The sequence below is a fragment of the Drosophila montana genome, unplaced genomic scaffold (assembly GCF_035044405.1).
Source record: "Drosophila montana isolate Dmon_TW-CO22-7 unplaced genomic scaffold, ASM3504440v1 contig_2482_1, whole genome shotgun sequence".
NCBI lineage: Eukaryota > Metazoa > Arthropoda > Insecta > Diptera > Drosophilidae > Drosophila > Drosophila montana.
The window spans coordinates 206742-227362 of record NW_026997352.1 but is presented as its reverse complement, the minus strand read 5'-3'; the positions used below and the strand labels follow the sequence as shown (position 1 = coordinate 227362).

General features: G+C 42.5%; 5 protein-coding genes across 5 annotated transcripts; 3 read left to right on the top strand and 2 right to left on the bottom strand.

Moving 5' to 3' along the window:
- The first annotated feature begins 478 nt into the window (after positions 1-478).
- On the top strand, positions 479-3035 carry LOC135428615 (CWF19-like protein 2 homolog). Its single transcript, XM_064682692.1, has 4 exons — positions 479-658; positions 717-1967; positions 2042-2764; positions 2833-3035. Exons 1-4 carry the CDS (start codon positions 572-574, stop codon positions 2959-2961), a joined length of 2190 nt encoding a protein of 729 aa, XP_064538762.1. The 5' UTR covers positions 479-571; the 3' UTR covers positions 2962-3035.
- Positions 3036-3153: 118 nt separating this feature from the next.
- RpS19a (Ribosomal protein S19a) lies at positions 3154-4288 on the top strand. Its single transcript, XM_064682688.1, has 3 exons — positions 3154-3239; positions 3557-3627; positions 3737-4288. The coding sequence occupies exons 2-3, from the start codon at positions 3557-3559 to the stop codon at positions 4134-4136; spliced, it is 471 nt and encodes a 156-aa protein (XP_064538758.1). The 5' UTR covers positions 3154-3239; the 3' UTR covers positions 4137-4288.
- Positions 4289-5205: 917 nt separating this feature from the next.
- On the bottom strand, positions 5206-5862 carry SNRPG (small nuclear ribonucleoprotein G). Its single transcript, XM_064682662.1, has 3 exons — positions 5705-5862; positions 5499-5646; positions 5206-5441 (listed from the first exon to the last, which is right to left on the bottom strand). Exons 1-3 carry the CDS (start codon positions 5734-5736, stop codon positions 5391-5393), a joined length of 231 nt encoding a protein of 76 aa, XP_064538732.1. The 5' UTR covers positions 5737-5862; the 3' UTR covers positions 5206-5390.
- A 142-nt stretch (positions 5863-6004) lies between these two features.
- mbt (serine/threonine-protein kinase PAK mbt) lies at positions 6005-9615 on the top strand. The gene is made up of 3 exons (XM_064682661.1): positions 6005-7608; positions 7666-7937; positions 9139-9615. Exons 1-3 carry the CDS (start codon positions 6477-6479, stop codon positions 9613-9615), a joined length of 1881 nt encoding a protein of 626 aa, XP_064538731.1. The 5' UTR covers positions 6005-6476.
- Positions 9616-12528: 2913 nt separating this feature from the next.
- LOC135428609 (myristoylated alanine-rich C-kinase substrate) lies at positions 12529-20217 on the bottom strand. The gene is made up of 3 exons (XM_064682685.1): positions 20182-20217; positions 12938-13455; positions 12529-12864 (listed from the first exon to the last, which is right to left on the bottom strand). Exons 1-3 carry the CDS (start codon positions 20196-20198, stop codon positions 12713-12715), a joined length of 687 nt encoding a protein of 228 aa, XP_064538755.1. The 5' UTR covers positions 20199-20217; the 3' UTR covers positions 12529-12712.
- Positions 20218-20621: the final 404 nt, after the last annotated feature.

Here is a 20621-nt window from a genome sequence, read left to right as displayed (position 1 = left end):
ATATTTTAGAATTTGCAAACTTTCAACCACCTGCAGCCACAGTTGTTACATGTGGTACACACTTTGTTTGCGATGGTACACATACATATATTTACATTGGTACATTTTTTCACTTTTTACATAAAATATAAATATTGTCCAAATATATACAATTAAATTATTATAAAATTTTATGTAAGCACTGAAGATCAACGTGACCAATGGTTAAATTGAAAACTTATTGGTTGAAGTTGTAGTCTTATTAAATTTATGGTACAAATTAATTTGGTTAGGTGGCAGCCTTGGAAACCAAAAAAATTCGCTCGGTTTCAGATGATTTGATTCTTACCTAATAACAAATTAATTAAATATACAAGCTTATTCTTATTTATTTATAACCTTAATTCGTATTTGTTAATTTAGTGACATGTTTTTACACCACTTAGATTAATAAATGTGCTATCGATATATTATGACCGGTCAGCTGTTTGTATATCGTAAACAGAAAGTGCGGTAGCGCTTGTTGGTTTGTTTACCTGTGCATCATTTGTTTAACTTGAGTTAATTGTAGCTAATAAAATAATTACAAAAGATGAGTTTTATACAATTCGAAAGCTCGCGTGAAAAGGAGAAAGCACGTCAGGACCTCAGAGAAGCACGCGCTGAACTATTGCAGCAGGTAAAAAAAGGATTGGAAAAAAAAAAAAAACAGTAATAAATCTAAAACCTTGTAACAGGCAAAATTGCGGGCGGAGGAGCGCAACAAACGCGAAATTCAAAAGGAGCTGCGCGGCGAAAGCAATTGGATGCTGCCAGCGGTGGCTAACAAATTGGACAACTTGAGCCAGGCAGCCAGCAGCAAGTCAAAGAAGTCCAGCAAAAAGAAGAGCAAACACAAGTCCAAAGCAAAGTCGACAAAACTGAAGAAGTCATCTAAAAAGAAGCGCAAAAAACGCAAACACAGCAGCAGCAGCAGCAGTAGCGACAGGGACAGCGACAGCGACAGTGATAGCTCCACTTCCAGTTCTAGCTCTGGCTCGGACAGAAAGCAGCGCAGCCGCCACAAGAAAACCAAAAGGAATCGCAAGCGGAGCGACAGCAGCGCTGACGAGTGGGTGGAGAGTGCGCGCGTCGCCGCCGATGCACCAAAGGCCGCACAGACTTTGGTGCAGCGGGACAGCTGGATGACGGACAGCGCAGCTCTAATGCTGAAAACTTACTCCAAGGAGCGTAAGGAACCAGCCAAGCCCAACGAGAAGTTGCAGCAAATCGATGCCTATGACCCGGCCAAAAGCTGCCACGAGCTGAATCCCTATTGGAAAAGCAATGGCACCGGCCTGCCGGGCTTTCAAAAGCCCAAAGCCGATGAAGAGGATGCGCCCGTAGCCAGCCGCGCCAGTGCAATGCAACAGCCTCGTGGCAGCACGATGCGTAGCTGGCAAAAGCCCGGAACAGTCAAGGACTGCGGCAAAAGCAGCAGCAGCAGCAGCAGAAAGAAGCGTAGCCCCTCACCTGCTTCTCCGGACGCCACCTCCGGCGAGGAAAGTGAAACCGAGCCGACGCATCTGACGGATGAGCAAATCAATGAATTGGCCGCCAAGGCCATTAAAGCCGAACTCAAGGGCAAATCCGAACTGGCGGCTGAGCTCAACAGGCAGCTGGAGACCGCACGAAACCTACGCGCCGAGCTCCTGGCCAGCGGCAAAGCGCCAGCAGCTGCAGCTGCAGCTGCCAAGCGCCCAACTGGAAAGCCAAGCAAATCGCAGCAGCAGCAGGAACGCGATCACGTGCTGCTCACACGCACCGATGCCAGCGGCAATGTGCGTCCACTCGTGCAGTCGCGCTCGACAGCTGCCCAGGCAGATCCCAATTCGCTATACGGCGGACGCAAGGGACAGAAGCGTGGCCAAAAGAAGGTGGACACGCATGTGGATGGGCAGCGGGTGCGCTACTTTGCGGACGATGATCGCTATGATATCAAACAAATGGTAATTTGTTTATATTTTTGTTTTTCTTGATCCTGCTGCTGATCCAAAGATCTAATTCGATGCATTATTTGCAGTTTGAGCGTGAGAAACATGCGACCGCCGCTGAGTCAAATCTGCAGTACGCCGATATCGTATCGAAGCACAAGAATCCCAATGATGATCTGGAGGACATATTTGCGGATCGGGTGCGCAAGAACATCTCGGAGGCTGATGCCGAGAAGCGTGAACTGCAGCAGGCGATACGGGAACACGAGAAACTGGCCGCAACGCTGGAGAATTGTGAACGCTGCTTCGACTCGACCAAGCTGGACAAGCAGCTGTTGGTTGCCATGGGTGACAAGATCTATCTGAGCCTGCCCTGGCACGCGGGTCTGCAGAGCGGCCATTGCATATTGACAGCCATGCAGCATGTCTCGGCCTGCACACTGCTCGACGAAGATGCCTGGGAGGAGCTGAGTAACTTCCGCAAGGCACTGACCCGCATGTTTGCCGCGCAACGCAAGGATGTTGTCTTTTATGAGATTGCCAACAAGCTGCATCGGCGACCGCATCTCACCGTCCACTGTATACCCATACCGGAGTCGCGGGCTGAGATGGCGCCTTTCTACTTCAAGAAGGCCATCGAGGAATCCGAGCAGGAGTGGTGCATTAACAAGCAGCTGATATCACTGCGACAGAAGTCCCTGCGCGCTGCCATACCCAAGGGTCTGCCCTATTTGTGGGTGAACTTCGGCATGGACGCGGGCTTTGCTCATGTCATCGAGGATCAGGAACGTTTTCCAGCTAACTATGCACAGGTTTGTCGAACGGCACGCAAACATTGCTTAACTATATTAATTCTATTATTTATTTTTGATATTTTTAGGAAATTATTGGTGGCATGTTGGAGCTTAATCCGAATTCGTGGCGCAAACCGCGCAAGGAGCAAAACTCCATTGCAAAGGTCAAGTCGTTTGCGGAGGCATGGCAAAAGTTTGACTGCACCGAGCGCTAGGACGACAGACTAAAAGCAACTATTCTTAAAATTTAAATATGCTTCAAAAAGTAAATAAATAACGTAAACAAGTATGCGTTTTTTTTATGTATTCAAAAAAATACCGTTGATTGACTTTCCATCGATGTGTATATATATATCGATATATCGATATACAGTGAGTTGACATTTCCAGCACTGGCAATTTGCTCAGATTAGGTGGCAGCCTTGTCATCGACAATAACCGCAGCCAACTTCGAGCGTCTTGTTCTTTTTTCCGGTTGACTTTGACTAGCAAGGTAGTGCTCGCGTTCGTTTACGTGAATATATTTTTTTTATTGTTAAATTATTGCTGCAAATGCAAGGCAATAAATGAAAATGTGTGTCCACTAAAGTGCATGAGTGAATGTTGCAATTGAATAACTTAAAAATGTTAAAACTTACCTTAAATAGTTAAAAAAGCGACATGCGCTGAAATTCGCAGAATATTGTTGTCTTTGTTTGCATGTGTGCGTGCGTGCGAGTGTGTGTGCGTACGTTTGCGAATCGCAACGTGTTTTTTGTATTACTTTTTTTTTTAAATTTATTTAATGTTTGTATTTGTGCTATATTCTAGATGCCAGGTGTCACAGTGAAGGATATTGACCAGCATGCCGTTACCAAGGCGGTCGCAGTTTTCCTTAAGAAGTGAGTTTGGAGGCACTGCACAACACTGCGTTTGTGCGTACATAACCTCACAAATGCGTTTGTTTGTATATAAATCTTGATATATTCATATGTATAAAAAATGTTTTAGGACCGGCAAATTGAAGGTGCCCGACCAGATGGACATCATCAAGACAGCCAAATTCAAGGAACTGGCACCCTACGATCCCGACTGGTTCTATGTGCGTTGCGCCTCGATTCTGCGTCACCTGTACCACCGCAGTCCCGCTGGCGTTGGCTCCATCACCAAGATCTACGGTGGTCGCAAGCGCAACGGTGTGCATCCATCGCACTTTTGCCGTGCCGCTGATGGTGCTGCCCGCAAGGCGCTGCAGGCTCTTGAGCATGCCCGCCTGGTCGAGAAGCACCCCGAGGGTGGCCGCAAATTGAGCTCGATTGGACAGCGCGATTTGGATCGCATTGCCAACCAGATTGTGGCTAAGCAGCGCGACGCCGCCAAGCAGACTGGCCCCATTGTTATTTCCAAGTAAATTGATTGTGTACCCGTGCCTGGACACCGCACAGAACCAATCCCAAGTCTATAAAACCAATTTAGGCTTATACTGTAAGAGTTTTTTGTTTGCACACAAATGAAACGAGAATATAAAAACAATTCACTAAAGTCTACAAAAACAAGCGTAAATATGTAACAAATCGTTTTCTTTGCCAAAGCGAAGCCTTTACTATGTATTTGGGAATTCAAAGTAAAGCCTGTGAATTGGGCAACACATGAGACCAAGGCGCCTCATAATGTCGAGTTGGAGGCTGCACAGATCGTCGTTCCGTCTCTGCCGTATCCACTGCGTATGTGAAACGCATTGAAGCAGCTCGCGACGAGGCCATAAATTATCTACTCTTCATTAGTATATAAATATAATCTGGTTTAGACACATCCGTCTGCCTGTTCCTTAGCGAACTAGGCTAGCATTATAAACTTTCGAAGAAACTGGGAATATATACGATTTTTTGCTGCAGGCTATATATTATATGTCGACATCTCGTATTGGACAACTATACCATGCAGTTGCCATAGGAATTATCATAGGAAATTGTGTCCTTAATCAAATTTAATATATTTTTAAAATTATGAGAAAATATCTTGAAAGTTGTCCAAGGAGCATGGCATATTTCGTAAATACCAATTATGGTTGACATCTACGAAAAATCGTTCCTATGTCAGTTGTCTGATCTCGGGAATGTCGGAACGTTGGTCTTTATGTAAATTCTCATGACGGGACTAGTTTAAATAGAAACAGATACAAAAGCTGTACTGACTGCTTTGGATACTGATTAAGAATATATATGATTTATGAAATCAAAGATGTCTGCGTAAAACATTGCTAGACATAGTCATAAAGCCCGCTGGGAAAAAGACAGCGAATGCCTCGTTCCTATAAGAGAATTACCAAAGCTGTGCACAACTTTCCATTTGATCACAATCAGCTAAAATCGAGACTAGTAAGTAAATAATTGCTTGCGCTTTTGAATTTTGCAAGAAAAACTATAATTATAATATTTTCGCATATTATAAGCGTATGCCCTTAACAGAGATTAAAATAATTGCTGTTTGAAGCACCAATTTGTTGTGCTTGTTGTTGTTGTTTACAAAAAATGTATTTAAAATTGATGAACATGAGGGGTTCATGAATGTTTTGTTAGAGCCTTAAGACTAGTTTGTATGTTAAATAGTTTACATTTAACTCATTATCCGGCGGATAATGCTGAGGTAGGGCAAACGTTCTATATCAGACTCTATCTAACGCCTCGACCATGACAATGCTGTTGCCGCGAATTACCTGGAAAGTAATCAAAGTATGAGTATATGTATATTTCGATTCGGCGTTTAAGCGTACCACCATGCCAATACTATTCTTGGTGTTATCCTTGCACTCCTCCACGGTATCGTCGAGCACCACGTTCATGAATGGATCGAAGCCGCGCAGGATGCCGGTGACTGCTCGGCCGCCATTCAGCTTGAGCATCATGCGTTTGTCCATGTACCTGAGAGAGGGGACATGCATTTAGTAATTCTTATAGATCGGCGCCATTAAGTACTTACTTTTTCAGCTCTGGCGGATGTGCTTTCGACATTCTGATTTAAAAAATGTTTGGTTTTTTTTTTACAATTAACAAAAATCGAGGCAAATTAACTCAAAGTAAAAATGCGAACTCGTTTTGGAGTGACCGTTTGCTAAACGTTTGCACAGTGCTGTAAAGTGCAACAAATGGAAACACACTAAATGTGCTAGTGCTGCAAGCTGCGCCAGAGCTATCGTACATTGTTTATGCTATGTGCCATATATTTGGGTCATGACAACCGCAATAGCGATACTATCGTGAGCATGGGCGATAGTTTTGCAGCTCTCTCGTAGCAACACAGCAACGATAACTGCTAGCATCGGCAATTAATAATTTTTAAGTTTATTTTTATTAGTTCTCAGATTGTGTTTGTTTGTTTTTGTTTACGTTAAAGTGTATTTATGTTAACTTGTTAGATAACGTAGCCAGCATTCGGTCAAGCCATGCGAATTGTTCATGTGAAAGTCGATTGAAAGCGCCTAAACACGAAATCTACATAAATCGCATCCGTCGCTGTCGCTGTCGCCGTCGCCTTCGCCTATGCCTGTGTGTACGTGATGTACGTGTGGATGTGCCTGTGCCTGAGCCAGTGTTAGTGTGTGCCCGAAGACTTTGTCGCTGTCGCCTTTTGACGGGCCAAACAAAAGGGCGGGTAAAAGAAAAGTCAACAAAAGTTGCCAGAACGGGAACGAGGGGAAGCAGCAGCTCCCTGGCAATTTGCAATTGACAGCGCCATAACGGAACAAGCAAAAATGTTCACTAAGAAGAAGAAGAAACCGCTGATCTCGATGCCGAGCAATTTCGAGCATCGCGTGCACACGGGCTTCGACAAGCGGGAGAATAAATATGTCGGCCTCCCGCTGCAATGGGCCTCCATTGTGGGCAATAACCAGATATTAAAGTCCAGCAATCGACCGCTGCCGCTTGTCGATCCCTCGGAGATAACGCCAACCGAAATTCTCGATCTGAAGACAATTGTGCGTCCGCATCACAATAACAACAAGGCGGACACGACATCGCTGAACAGCAGCAGCAGCACCATGATGATGAGCAATCCTTCCTCCGGTGCGGCCGCAATGCTGCCCCAGCAACAGCAGCTGCAGCAACAGCAACAGCTGGTGCTGCCCAAGACATCGCATGTGGCGCGCTCGAATTCGTTGCGCAGCTCCAGTCCGCCGCGTGTGCGTCGTGTGGCCAATGTGCCGCCAGCTGTGCCCGAGGAGGAGTCATCGGCGTCGGCTGCCACGCCCACACCAACAATGCCTGGCCATGGCTTTAAGCCGCAACAGCCGATGCCACACAACATGCTCTATCCCAGTCAACATGCCCATGCGCATCCGCACCAACATCCACATCCGCACACACATCCTAATGGCGGCGTCACAGGTCCACTGGCCGTGCGCACCGATCAGTACCGTGCTGCCCCGGGCATGCCGCAGCAACAGCAGCAGCAAACGTCGCCGGTGAGCTCTGTGGCCAGTGCAACGCGTTCTACGCATTCGCATCACAACAATAACAACAACAACAACAACAATGGCCAGAACTATCCCATGTACCCTGCCTCACAACAACAACAACAACAGCAACAGCAGCAACCAAAACTTGTGGCCGATCAGAATCAGAATCCACACATCAATCACGCCAAGACAGCATCGCGCGCCTCCAGCTCCAGTGGCAATGCGGCTGCACTGGCCGCTGCCGCTGCCGCCCAAGCACAGGCGCAGGCCCAGCCCAAACAGGAGCAGCGGCTGACACACGAGCAATTCCGTGCCGCATTACAAATGGTTGTATCGGCGGGCGATCCGCGCGAGAATCTCGATCATTTCAATAAAATTGGCGAAGGCTCCACGGGCACCGTTTGCATAGCCACCGACAAGTCAACAGGTGAGTTGCTCCTCGCATCTATCAAGAAATTCAATTAATATTTCCACGCTCTTTCAGGTCGTCAAGTGGCCGTCAAGAAAATGGATCTGCGCAAGCAGCAGCGACGCGAGCTGCTCTTCAACGAGGTGGTCATCATGCGTGACTATCATCATCCGAACATTGTGGAGACATACTCTAGCTTTCTGGTCAACGATGAGCTCTGGGTGGTCATGGAGTATCTCGAGGGCGGCGCACTCACCGACATTGTCACACATTCGCGCATGGATGAGGAGCAAATAGCCACCGTTTGCAAGCAATGCCTAAAGGCTTTGGCCTATTTGCACTCACAGGTGCGTGACCAGCATGGGCAACAAGCCGAGCCCCAGCCCCAGCCCCAGCCCAACAGCCCAACAGTCCAACAATCCAACAGCCAAAGCCTCACCCAATGTCTCTTTGGCTCTTTTCCCCCATTTCAATGCCTTTCTATTTTCGTTCTTTTGCGCTTTCTTTCGCGCCGTTTTGTGCGGTTTGGTTTCAATTCCGAAATGTCGCCCGCCGCATATGTAATGCGATAGCTGGGCGCTCGGACGGTGGGCCGGACTCTGCTGTTGGCTTCTGGTACCAAACTAAAAAACCGCAAATTTTGCTGACCCAACCCTACCCTGTTAACCGAAGTCAGCGAAATGTGCATAATTGGCTTAAGCACGCATCTATATCTATTATCTGTACTCCCGCAATGGTCACTTCTGGTCGGCCATTAGAACTTGCGCAAATAAGAATCGTCTGGCCCTTCGGACAAGGCATTGGCCATAAGAGGGCATTCCCGATGAGCGCGACGATCTCGAGAACTGGAGACTTCTGATTTGAAATATTTATGCCTATATACCATATGCAGAGCAAGTTTATTAGCTTTTGTCCATATCTTCTGCATAAGATATCTTCAAGCATAAGTATACTTAAGTATATACAGATTAAAAACCACGAGAGAGAGAGGTAGAGCAAAAAATAGGTTGAAAATTAGGGCATAGAGCTGCTAAAAGATCAAAACAGTTTCCCATAGGTTCCCATATGATAGAAAGATACAGAGAGAGAAAGAGAGAACACATTTCAGTAGCGCAGGGTATCTCAAAGTCGTGTATGCTTCGCTTGTTACTTGCACTTTGTAGCTACAATAACTAAATACAAATGCGGTTTAAAACTAGTTTTAAGCTCGTTTAAAACAGGTTTGCAAAAATTACTTAAGTATTTTTAATTAACGGGAGATAGAGAGAGAGAGAGAGAGAGAGAGAGAGAGAGAGAGACAGAGGTCACATGTCCCATGTTCCATGTCCCTCCATGTCCCATAGTATCCCATAGTCGTGCAGGCTCTACTCTTTGCTTTTACAATTGTGCCAAATGCAAAACAGGTTAAAAGATGTTTGAAACAGATTCAAATATTGGACGAATTTGCGCCCAATTAGAAAGAGAGCGCGATAACAAGAGTGTATCTCATAGTCAATGTACTCTTCTTTTATTTTTACTGTACTACTAATTGCCTCCATTCCCCCACAGGGCGTCATCCATCGCGACATCAAGTCGGACTCCATTCTGCTGGCCGCGGATGGACGCGTCAAGCTGTCGGACTTTGGTTTTTGTGCGCAGGTGTCGCAGGAGCTGCCCAAGCGCAAATCCCTGGTGGGCACACCGTATTGGATGTCACCGGAGGTCATATCGCGCCTGCCATACGGCCCCGATGTGGACATCTGGTCGCTGGGCATCATGGTCATCGAAATGGTCGACGGTGAGCCGCCATTCTTCAACGAGCCGCCGCTGCAGGCGATGCGTCGCATACGGGACATGCAGCCACCAAATCTAAAGAACGCCCACAAGGTATCGCCGCGTCTGCAATCGTTCTTGGACCGCATGCTAGTCCGTGATCCGGCGCAGCGTGCCACAGCCGCCGAGCTGCTGGCGCATCCATTTCTACGGCAAGCGGGGCCGCCATCGTTGCTGGTGCCGCTGATGCGCAACTCCAGGCATCACACTTGATGTTGAGAATGAGGATGATCATGATGATGCACTGCAGCCATTTGGGACACGCTTGCTGCTGCTGCTGCTGTTTATGCTTTAGTTTTCATACCCCACTTTAATGTAGTATTATTTATCTCTGGCTACGCTTCTAGTACTCGGCAATTGCTACTTAAACCCCCGTACACCCGCCCCCCCCCCTCCCCCATACCCCTCTCACCTACTACGCATTGTAAAGACATTATGCCACGCCCTAAAGTACACACACCCACATACATACATTTTACGCATGTTCATTAAGTATTCCATGGCGGCATTCTGCAAATGCTACACAATATTTTTTATATATATATTTAAGAAAAACCCTCAAGCGACCCTCTTGTATGTCCCCCCCCCCCTCCCCCTTCCCCGTTCCCCTCTTCCGTTTTAATTTTATTAAGAAGCAACAAAATGTTGTTATTGTTTCGTGTAATTTGTAACATATTTTATATGATATATGTCGAACGCAAAATGTGCCTTTCTCTCGGAACAGACTAGGAAACATTTCATCGAATTCAATATACATGTATACACATATATGTATATATATAATTAATGTGACCATGGAGGACAGCACTCGATTGTTATTGCCGTTTTGAACCAATGCGCAGCCATTGCAAAATGTTATTCTTTATACACATAGACAAATATATTCACTTCAAGCGCCATTTGGTAACAGCTAATACTCTATCGATCGAGTGTTCTATATATCCAAAACCAAAATCAATCCTAAGCTCTGTTCTATGCAAATGCGAAAATTTAATATTTTGTTTGCTACTGTCTCAAAAGCGCAAGCGGGCACAGTTCTTGTCAATATAATGGTTTTACTCTATTATTAATTTTATATTTTAATTATTATTATTATTATTATTGTATTTTCTGTGTGGTTATGTTGAGAGCTGCATTATCATTGTTCGAATATATAAAACTGAATATAGCATATTTAGCCTAAGTATTGAGAAACAACGAATCATAAATATTGCTCACATCCAACGAAAATGATGAACCATTAATATACATATATATATCATCTATATATATATATAGATATATAGATATATAGACATAAGCAAGCCTGTACTTATTGTTGTCATTTGAACGCATGCTCCAAGCTAAGGCTCCATTTAATATACCCTATGTATAGCAATTATTTATATCATAAATAAGTTATATTGCTCGAAATCAGATTTGACATTTGTGGACTGTTAAACCCAAGATTATACAAAATACATTCCCCCAATTGAACCACAATTGAAAAATCCAATTATAAGTCTATATATATACATATATATAGTTTTTTTTTTTGAAAACATTCTGTTCTGTAATTATTAACAAATAAACACACAGGTATTGAAGCAAGCGTGTTTTTTTTTTTGTCAACTATGTTCTTTAGAAAACAATTTGCTTTTCTGTGCATTAAATTTAGTTGCTATTTCTTAGATTTAACTAAACCAAACACAGAGTTGTCTGTGGTTCGGTTCACGGTTCGCGGTTCGAACCAATGCCTCGGCTTTTTGTTCGGTTCGTGAACCTAGTTCTCCAAATTCATTAAACCAGGGTTTCTCGGTACCTCAAAGCTAAAAAAATTAAAACAATTCAATTTATTTTTCATATCTTTTTTATTATTGAAACTATTTACTTTTTTATATACAATGTGCATATATTAATATGGGCTTAAGCCTAGGCTTGCCTGTTCTTTATCCTAGTTGAGCTTCGGTTTATGGTAAATAAGAAATGGGAAATTAATTAATTGGTGCATAAATGTATTATATAGACACAAGCGATCGAAAATATGATAAGCAGGGCATTAATCGAGTTCGAGCCGGAGATGCCAATTAACTTATTATCAAGAGCCTTAAACGAAAACAAATACCACCAAAAAAAGCCAAATTGTAAACCGAACTTAGACATATTGTTTCCAACGATGATTAAGCTTAAAATTAACAACTTTTTGATTTTGAGTGGCTTAGCTTTAAAACATTAGCTTTGTCTAACCCTTTTTGGTAGATGCCAAGTTTTCGATAGAGTTCAAATTTAGCCCTGAATCTTGCATGTGCAATATTTTAGTACAACAGGCAATTAAAAATTAAAAACTGAATTGTTTCAATAAAGTGTTTAAATTTTGGACAAGCCAAGTTTCGAATTGGGTTCACGAACTGAATCCAAAGGCAGATAGTTTGGTTCGAACCGTGAACCGTGAACCGAAAGGATTTCCTATCCCTTGACTTTGCAGCCCTGGACAAATATACAAAAGTATTTTCAAAGATAAGTCTGCTAAGTTGATTATTTAAATTAAAGAAAATTCAGGCCAATTTTCGGCTGCTTTAATTCGGTTTCAAAGCGGTTCGCTAGTAAATCAAAGTCAAATTTTCCGTTCCATAAAATTGCAAGAAAATAATAAAGTCAAATGGAGAGTTTATTTTTTTTTTTAAAAATATATATTTTTTTCATTCATTTTCTTTTATTTGTAATTGTTGTTTGCTGTTGTTGTTGTTGTTGATGTTTGTTGTTTGTTGTTTGTTGTTGCATTAAGCATTATTTTAGTTTATAAATTGTAAAGGTGAATATGGAAATAAATGCGTGCCAATTTATATGAGCTATATATATTCAATGCAAATATATATACACAAATACATTGGCACAGAGCGTGTAAGGTGTTGGTGTTGGAGGAGGGGGGGGGGGGGGTTTGGTGTATGTGTATGTGTGCGAGTGTGTGTGTGTGTCAAGGCGTGCTTTGTGTGTGTGTGTGTGTGTGTGTGTGTGTGTGGCGGGGTGTGGTGTGCTGTGTGCTGTATGTGTGTGTGTTGTGCACAAAATAAATAAATGAATCTTGCTAAAACACACACACACACACATGCACACACACACACACACACACAGACACGAGACAAAAATCAAATTGTGTACTAAAAACTAAGCGGCAGATCTGCAGCTGCCCATAGCTAGCCATGAGTGTGAGCGAGACAGAGAGAGAGAGAGATAGAGAGAGAGAGCGGTGGAGAGGGAGATAGTCAGAGAGCGGGATGTTTCTGTGTGTGTGTGTATCAGATAACGGTTAAGTTATATAAATTTATATATTTTAGTTGCGCTTCCTCAAGGCCAAGCGACTGCTGAGTGGACGCTTGGGCTTTGGCTGCTCCTCCTCCTTTTGCTCCGATTCCTCGGCAGCGGCATCCACCTCGGGCTCCGGCTGAGCGGCCTTCACGGGCTTGGCCAGCTTGCGACGGCTGACTAAGGTTAAACCGAGAACAACAAAACGGATAAGTCAACTATTTCAGGCAGAGATTGAATGGAGATAACTTACGTGCCGCATTGCTCTTGTAGCCCTTGGCGGGCGAAGCTGGCGAAGCGGGCGCTGGCGCCGGCACGGACTCCTCCTCCTCGGCGGCGGCGGCCTCATCGTCGGTCTTCTTGGCCGGCTTGCTGGCGGGCGTCTTCTCGCTGCGATGCTTCTTGGCGTTCTGCTGGCGGCGCTTCAGCGAGTTGAGGAAATCATCGTTGGAGCGGAAGGGCCGAATGACGGGTCCCACTTTTTTTGGCGGCTCGGTTGTGGTCGTTGTGGAGCTGGCCGCTCCCTCATCCTGCTCATCGCCATACTGGCCATGCTCACCGGCGCCGGCCTCCTCATTGTACTCATCCTCTTCGGCGCCATCGTCATGCGCGGGCGCCGGCGTTGTTGTTGTCGTCGGCTTGGCCGCCTTGCCCACGGGGCGACGCAGTGCAGCGATTCTCTTCGCTGGCGATGCGTTGCCAGCTGGCGCGCCCTCATCTTGGGCCGCCACCAGTCCGTAGCACAGAGCGCAGATAATGAAAAGCAGGCAGCTGTTGATCGAAACCAAATCAAAAAAACAAATATCAGTTTACAGTTTTGAGGTTATGTGCAGAATTTGAGGTTAAGTCGGGCAGCAATGAGCTGCAACTTATGCGAACTATTTAGTTTTGATTAGCTGCCAGAAACTTGAAGTGTTTACAAATTAGTGCATTCTTTAGTTTGAGGTTATGCATAAACTTTGAGGTTATGCATAAACTTTAAAGTTATGCATAAACTTTGAGGTTATGTAGGAGGTTTGAGGTTATAAACTGATTTAACATCAGAAAATGTTTATTTCTGATAAGTTTTGAAGAAATTTCAAGTGTTTCCATAAAGGAACCTGGTTTAGTTTGAGGTTAGGTAGAAGCTTTGAGGTTATGCATGTGGCAAAACTTTTAAATAAGCAAAAAATGTCTGATTTAGATAAGCCTAAAGGTTTGAGGTTATGTTTGGAGCTTGATGTTGAAAGAGAGCCCTAAAAATATCAATAAAATAACTTGGCATTTAGCTGAAGCGCACTCTTGAAACTCTTCCATAAGGAAATTGTTTATAAATAATAGCTGATAAAATCGCATGCATAATTCTATTAAGCCGGCTTTGGCTGGATCGAAATATGTTGCCTAACGACCACGAGGCGCAACTTCAATTGAAATTCTCCATAGTCAATTAGCTGGCATCTCCAAAGACACATACATACACATATGTGCACAAAGATATAGATATATATATATAGATGTATATATATATGTATATATGCATGATTTCTTTTCTGGTCTGGTTGAACGGGTTGTGCTGAGAACCTGAACCGGACTTGGCTGCTAAAAACACGTACCATACATAAATTGTGTGCGCACACATATATACATATATATATATATATATCTATATGTGTGTGCATGTGTGCATGTATGTGCATATATATTCATAAGCCATGTGCGTCTGAACATAAATAAATAAATATATTAAGATAGGCCATAAAGATATGTATGCGCCGTCTGCCGCCGCTGCTGCTTCTTCTTCTTCTTCTTCGTCGTCGTCGTCGTCGTCGTTGTCGTCGTCGTCTTCTTCTTCTTTTTTCACGCCCGAGATGTGCTAACAATTATTAATGCTTAAAGGTCAGCTAAACGGGTTTTGTTTTTCTTTTTTCGGTCTCACTTTCGATTTTAAATTTATGCGCTTACGAATTGGCTTTTTTTATTGTGCTTCTTCTTCTTATTTTTGGTTATTTGTTTTGTTGCTGTTGTTGTTGCTATTTTTTGTGGATTTCTTTCGCCTTTTCGCATGCTAAACAAAAGACTTAGGCAGCGAACTTGTTTTGAAATACTTCTGGCAACAGTCTAAGGCCAGTGCCTGCAGTTTAGCTGTTAGTTAGCCCGCCCACTAACCGCCCGCCCGTTCCCTTGCTGCAGCTGCGCCAAAAGGCAACAGGTGCTTATGCAAAAGTAACAGCAACAACAACAACAGCAGCAACAACATCTGTAAACCAGTTGCCCGTTGCCAGCGCCAGAATAAATTTAAATGCGCACATGATCGGCACATGCAATTGGCTAATAACGGTAAAATGTGCAAGCCGACAACTCGGGCCAACTCGGGCCGCAGTCATGAGGGCGAGGCCCAGGCCCAGGCCCGCCCCAACCCCAACAACAACAACAACAACAGCAACAACTGCAATTGCCGCTAGCTGCTGCTGCTGCCACTGTTGTTGTTGTTGTTGTTGTTTTTATTGCCGCCGGGCTGGGTTGCATCTTTTCGCATTGATTAGGGTCAACTGTGGCATGTCCGAGCGACTCTTTGCATTTCAATCGCCGCCTTACACTTATGCAACACGTTCATGGAAAGGTGAAAGGCGGCCAGTTGTTGTTGTTGTTGTTGCTGTTGCTGTTGTTGTTGCTGTTGTGGGTGCGTGTTGCTGGCGTGTTGCCTGGAATCATTAACTGCTTCTTCTTCTTCTTCTTGTCGCTTCTTAATCGAAATTCAAGTCAAGCGCTGTGTTTAGTTGTTGCAAGTCTCTTCGTACAGCCGAGTCCATGTCTATATGACATTTGGCGTCTTGCGCTTTGGTTGAACCGGTTTTTTGGCATTTTGGGAACTGGGAAACTATTGAAGCGCTCTCCGAGACAATACACTCACACACATGCAATCATTTCTAGCCAAGCCCCGAAAAGCAGCAACAACAACAACAACAACCTGTTATATAAGCAACATTAGTTGCAAATTTATGATAAGGAAAACGTCAGCCAAGCGCCGAGAATCTTTAAGTGGAAGGCGGAACCATTCGTTTAATGATGCTGCATCATCATCATCATCATCATCATCATCTTCATCATCATTGTCATCACAAACTGCTTATGCAGACGCGACTAGCAGATACCCAGGGCCACGCACATTTTCAATGTGAAGAAGAAATAAACAATCAACAGAAATACCCAACTTTGACAAGCCGAATATTAAATACCCTTTGTGGACATGGGACGTAAGGTCTTACAGATATGTGACAGGAAGATTCTGAGTTGGCTATTGACTCTGATCAAGAATATATATACTTTATGGGGTCGCAGATGCTTCCTACTGCCTGTTTAATAAATTTTGATTCGGTTTAGGTTATAAAAGGAACAAAACATTTTTCTATACAGCAATATAATAATATAGCAATATAATAATATAGTAGCATATATGATATAGAGAATAAATGATATAGATATATATGATATAGAGAAGATCTTTATAGTTGGAATTCTCTTCATGGGTAGAGCTCGCTTTAGATATTTTTAAAGACAAATAAGAACTAAATTTTTGTCTAATCATGCTCATGTCAGCTAGATGATATAGTGCATCGATCCGTTATCGATATATGTATATGTGTATATGTGTAACAACCAGGCGAACAGACAGACAGACAGACGGACATGGCTATAAATCGTCGGCTCTTAATGCTGATCAAGTATATATATATATATGGAATGTCTCCTCGTATGCGTCACACATTTCACGACAAGATCAAACTACCCTTGAGAAGTGTATAAAAACGTAATTGAGAATAATACAAATATTTTCGTACCAAGGCTTGAATGTTGTCATTTAATTTATTAACACTGTTTTTGAGTGTTGAAAGCGCGTGTTCTTGAAAAAGCGAAGCTTGTTTTCGTGTGCATATATTCACGTCTACATAAATTGATTTATAATTTATGATTTATAAATTAAAATTCGATATTGTTGTACTTTTTTTTTTGCTTATAAATTAAAAAAGAATTTAAATAGTTCGTTTTGCTTAGTTATATTCTGCTTACACGTTTTAAAACAAAAAATCAAATATTTTTTTTTTATTTAACTATTTTTGATTATAAATGAAAAAAAAAGAAGAAAAGATAAATTGATTTTTTTGAACTACTTTTGCTTAAACGTTTTTAATATAAAAAAAGATTATTTTTAACCCGTTTTACTTTTATTTATAAAAAAATGTTCGTTTTATTATTGAACTATTTTTGCTTATAAATGTAACTCAAGGAATTAGAGAAAAAATTTATTAAGGTAAATTATTATTGTTAATAAATATGATTATAATATAATAATATATTGTTTTAAGTGATTACTTTTTGCTATTTTGCAACACTGTTTTTTTTTTTAGAACAAACCGAAAATATTTGAAGAACTTGGGCCGTAATTGGCTTGGAAATCGGATCTGGAACTTTTGCTGAAAAGCTAGCTTATATACAGAAATATGCATATCTGATGCGCAGATTACAGGGTATTTAGAGGGTATAACAGCAGGGAAAACGAAGCGAACCGATTTTGTCCATTTGTTATTTGCGCATAAAAAGTGTTCGCCGTGAAGAGCTCGGTCAACAAAACTTCACATTTCAGTTAAAAGTGTTTTTCTTGTTTTTAAACGCATTTTTTTATTTGCCCTCTTTTTCTTGTTTCGTTTTTATTCAGTTTTATTTTTTCAGTTTTATTTTTGTTTATCACATGAGATTATGATTTGCATTTGCGGAATTAGTTCATGGCGATGGCGTCATGGGCTCAACTATAAAGTTGTTGTTGTACACCAGAAAAAAACAAGCGACAACAAAATAAAAAATCATAATAATAATAATAATACAATAAAGCTGAAAGGCTAATTTTGCCAATAGCCATGCCCCCAAAACGGGTCACTATGCTAATTGCCCATCTATAGTCGGAGTTGGAGTCATGCCTGGCTATATATGCATATATATATATATATATATATGGGTTTATGTGTGTATATATATGTATATATGGGACAGCTCGAATATAATTACGAGCTTTAAAGAAAAAGAAAAACGTGCGCATTTGTTGCTGTATTTACTTGGCCTGTAACTGCTGTTGCTGTTGTTGTTGCTGTTGCTGTTGTTGTCGCTTAAGTGGGTTCAATAACGGTGCATTGTGACGGCACAAGTACGTGTTGTAGCCAATAGTCGCAGCCAATCAGTTAGTCAAGTCAGCAAGTTCGTTGCCTGAGTCTTTTGATTTGTGTTACAGTTTCTTTATTTGACGTACTTGTTGTTGCTGCTGCTGCTGTTGCTGTTGCGGGCTGGCTTACATTGAATTTGGCTTATGAAATGCACGCAAGCACACACACACACACGCACACACACACACGCACACACTCAGGTGTGTGTTTAACACCTTGTTGCCAATTTGCACAGTTTGACAAAGTCCTTGAAAATATGTTTTAAAGCAACAAAAAAAACACTTTTTTGCTTCAAAACTTTTGCCAGCAACATCCAACTACATATGATGTGTGCGAGTGTGTGTGCGAGTGTGTGTGTGTGTGTGCGAGTGTGTGTATTCTGGTTTGGTTTTTGGCATGCACATGATCTGATCTCTCTTATTTAAATAATATTGCATAATGCGAGCGATTTGTGCGCCAAAAATGAAATGAAACGCATGTAAAACGACAGCAACAGCAACAGCAACAACAACAGCAACAACAGCAACAACAACAACAGCAACAACATGACAAACCCCCAAAACGCCAGCGAAACTAAATTAAAATCCTGATCTTGCCGTCAAATTGGCGCTTGTTGCTGCCGTCTCCCGTCTGCCGTCTCCCGTCTTCTGTTGCTGGCGATATTTCGATATTTTTTTTTTGCCCCACTGTGATTAATTCCCCCCATGCGCTATGCGATTAACATACATATTACTTATATATATATATATGTATATATATGCATGTACATGTGTGTGCGTGTCTGTCAGCTTGCATTAAAAGTGCAACCGTTAATTTATAAGACAACATCTCAGCCAACAAGCAGCAATGTGCAGCGGCAACAGTCACAATTTGCAGCGCTTGGTAATTAATCCAATATACTCGCACTTAATTTACCAACAGCAACATCCTGCCCGGCCAACCGCGGGGGGGGGGGGGGCCCACCATGCGCTACCCATGCCAAGCTAAGCAACTGCGGCCAGATGTTGCTGGCGTGCAGACGACAATAGCAACAGCAGCAACAACAGCAGCAACAGCAGACGGCAGCATCAGCTGGCGACCTTGAAACATTTCTTTCAATCAATGCACTGACAGCCAGTCATACAGTCAGACAGACAGACAGACGGACAGACGGACAGTCAGTTGAATGAGCCTCTTCTCACATCAAGTTGCTGGTTGCTGTTGCTCGGCGACAACTGCAATTGCAACGGCAACGGCAATTGCAGCTGGGAATTGGCATTTGCCATTTCTTTGTGCCGGCAAATGCCACAAGGCAACAACAACAAGAACAACAACAGCAGCAGCCACATAATGTTAATGATCATCATTGGCAACAACAACATCATCATCATCATCATCATCAACTGCGACATTTTGCCGTGTGAGAGATTTGAAACGTTGGCGTGTTAAAGTTCAGTTGAGGCATTCGGTTCACAGATTTCTTGCAGCCAAAAGTCGTGCTCGAATAATAAAATAAAAAATCTTGAGACGTGCGACTTGCAAATACCCTGCAAAAGCTTTGTAAGAGATAGATAGATAGATAGATAGATAGATAATAGTCGTTAAATACATTAGCTAACTCTTGGGCACGCTTAGGAACCAGGCTAAACCAGGAAAAGCCAGGAAAAGCCAGGTAAAGCCAGGAAAAGCCAGTTTATATGCCAATCAACTCTTGTAACTCTGGCATATGTGCAGCGATTATGGGGGAAACTCTCAGAATAAACTTAAAATGTGCACACCAAATTTCAGTTTCATCATTCCCAAGCCAATATCTCGCCTTGCTCTTAAGTATATGCAGCCAAGTTGTGTTACATTAGCTGCTGGCAGGCTCTAGACTTTACGAACCAAATTTCATGGTTCTAGCATTTGCAGTTCCTGAGTTCAATGGGTTTGGTCAGGCTGGCAAATGGAACCGACTCGATAAACTGAAGAGTTGTGACTTGAAGGCACTCGTAGCTGCATTTTCTATGCCCGTTAAAAGTGTTCGAGACGTGAATTAAGTGCAAAAATGTTGGCAACCCTGGCCAGATGCCAGCCAGAGAGCAGAAACTTATTTCGACATCAGCTAATTTAATGCCCAAATTGCTTTATTAACGATCTTAGGTTTTATAAAATAACATAAATATCCCAAACACGTCAGCAAAAAAAATATTAAAATAAATGCAGAAAAAACTGGATTAGCTGCGCGGCAAACACAAAAAGATAAGCAAAAAAAGCAACAAAAAAAATGTTGAAAAAAAAAAACCCACAAAAAGTATGTAAATTATTAAAAATATATCTCACTCACATGTTGAAGTACTTCATTTTGTATGTATGTGTGTGTGTGTGTGCGTTGTGTATATATATATTTAAAAACTTGAATTAAAAAAAAAAAATGGAAAATTTTTTCTTAAAACGCGCGAAACGTACAAAAAATTCACGACGATATTTGTTATATATATATGTATATATATATATTTTTTTTTTTTAACGGGCTTTAAAGACGCACAGGGTTAGACACTGAGGACTGTGGAGACTGAGGACTGTGGAGACTGGAGACTGGAGACTGTGGAGACTGGAGACTGAGTCTGGGGCACAACTGAGTGCTGAGTGCTTAAGCCACGATCACGATCGACTTCTAGAGGCTGACTGAACGTTACTTATGCCGTGTGCATGGAGTTAACCTACGGCCACCCAATATTTTGTGTGGCTGCCAGCAACGCTCGATTTGATTTTTCTTCTTTTTCT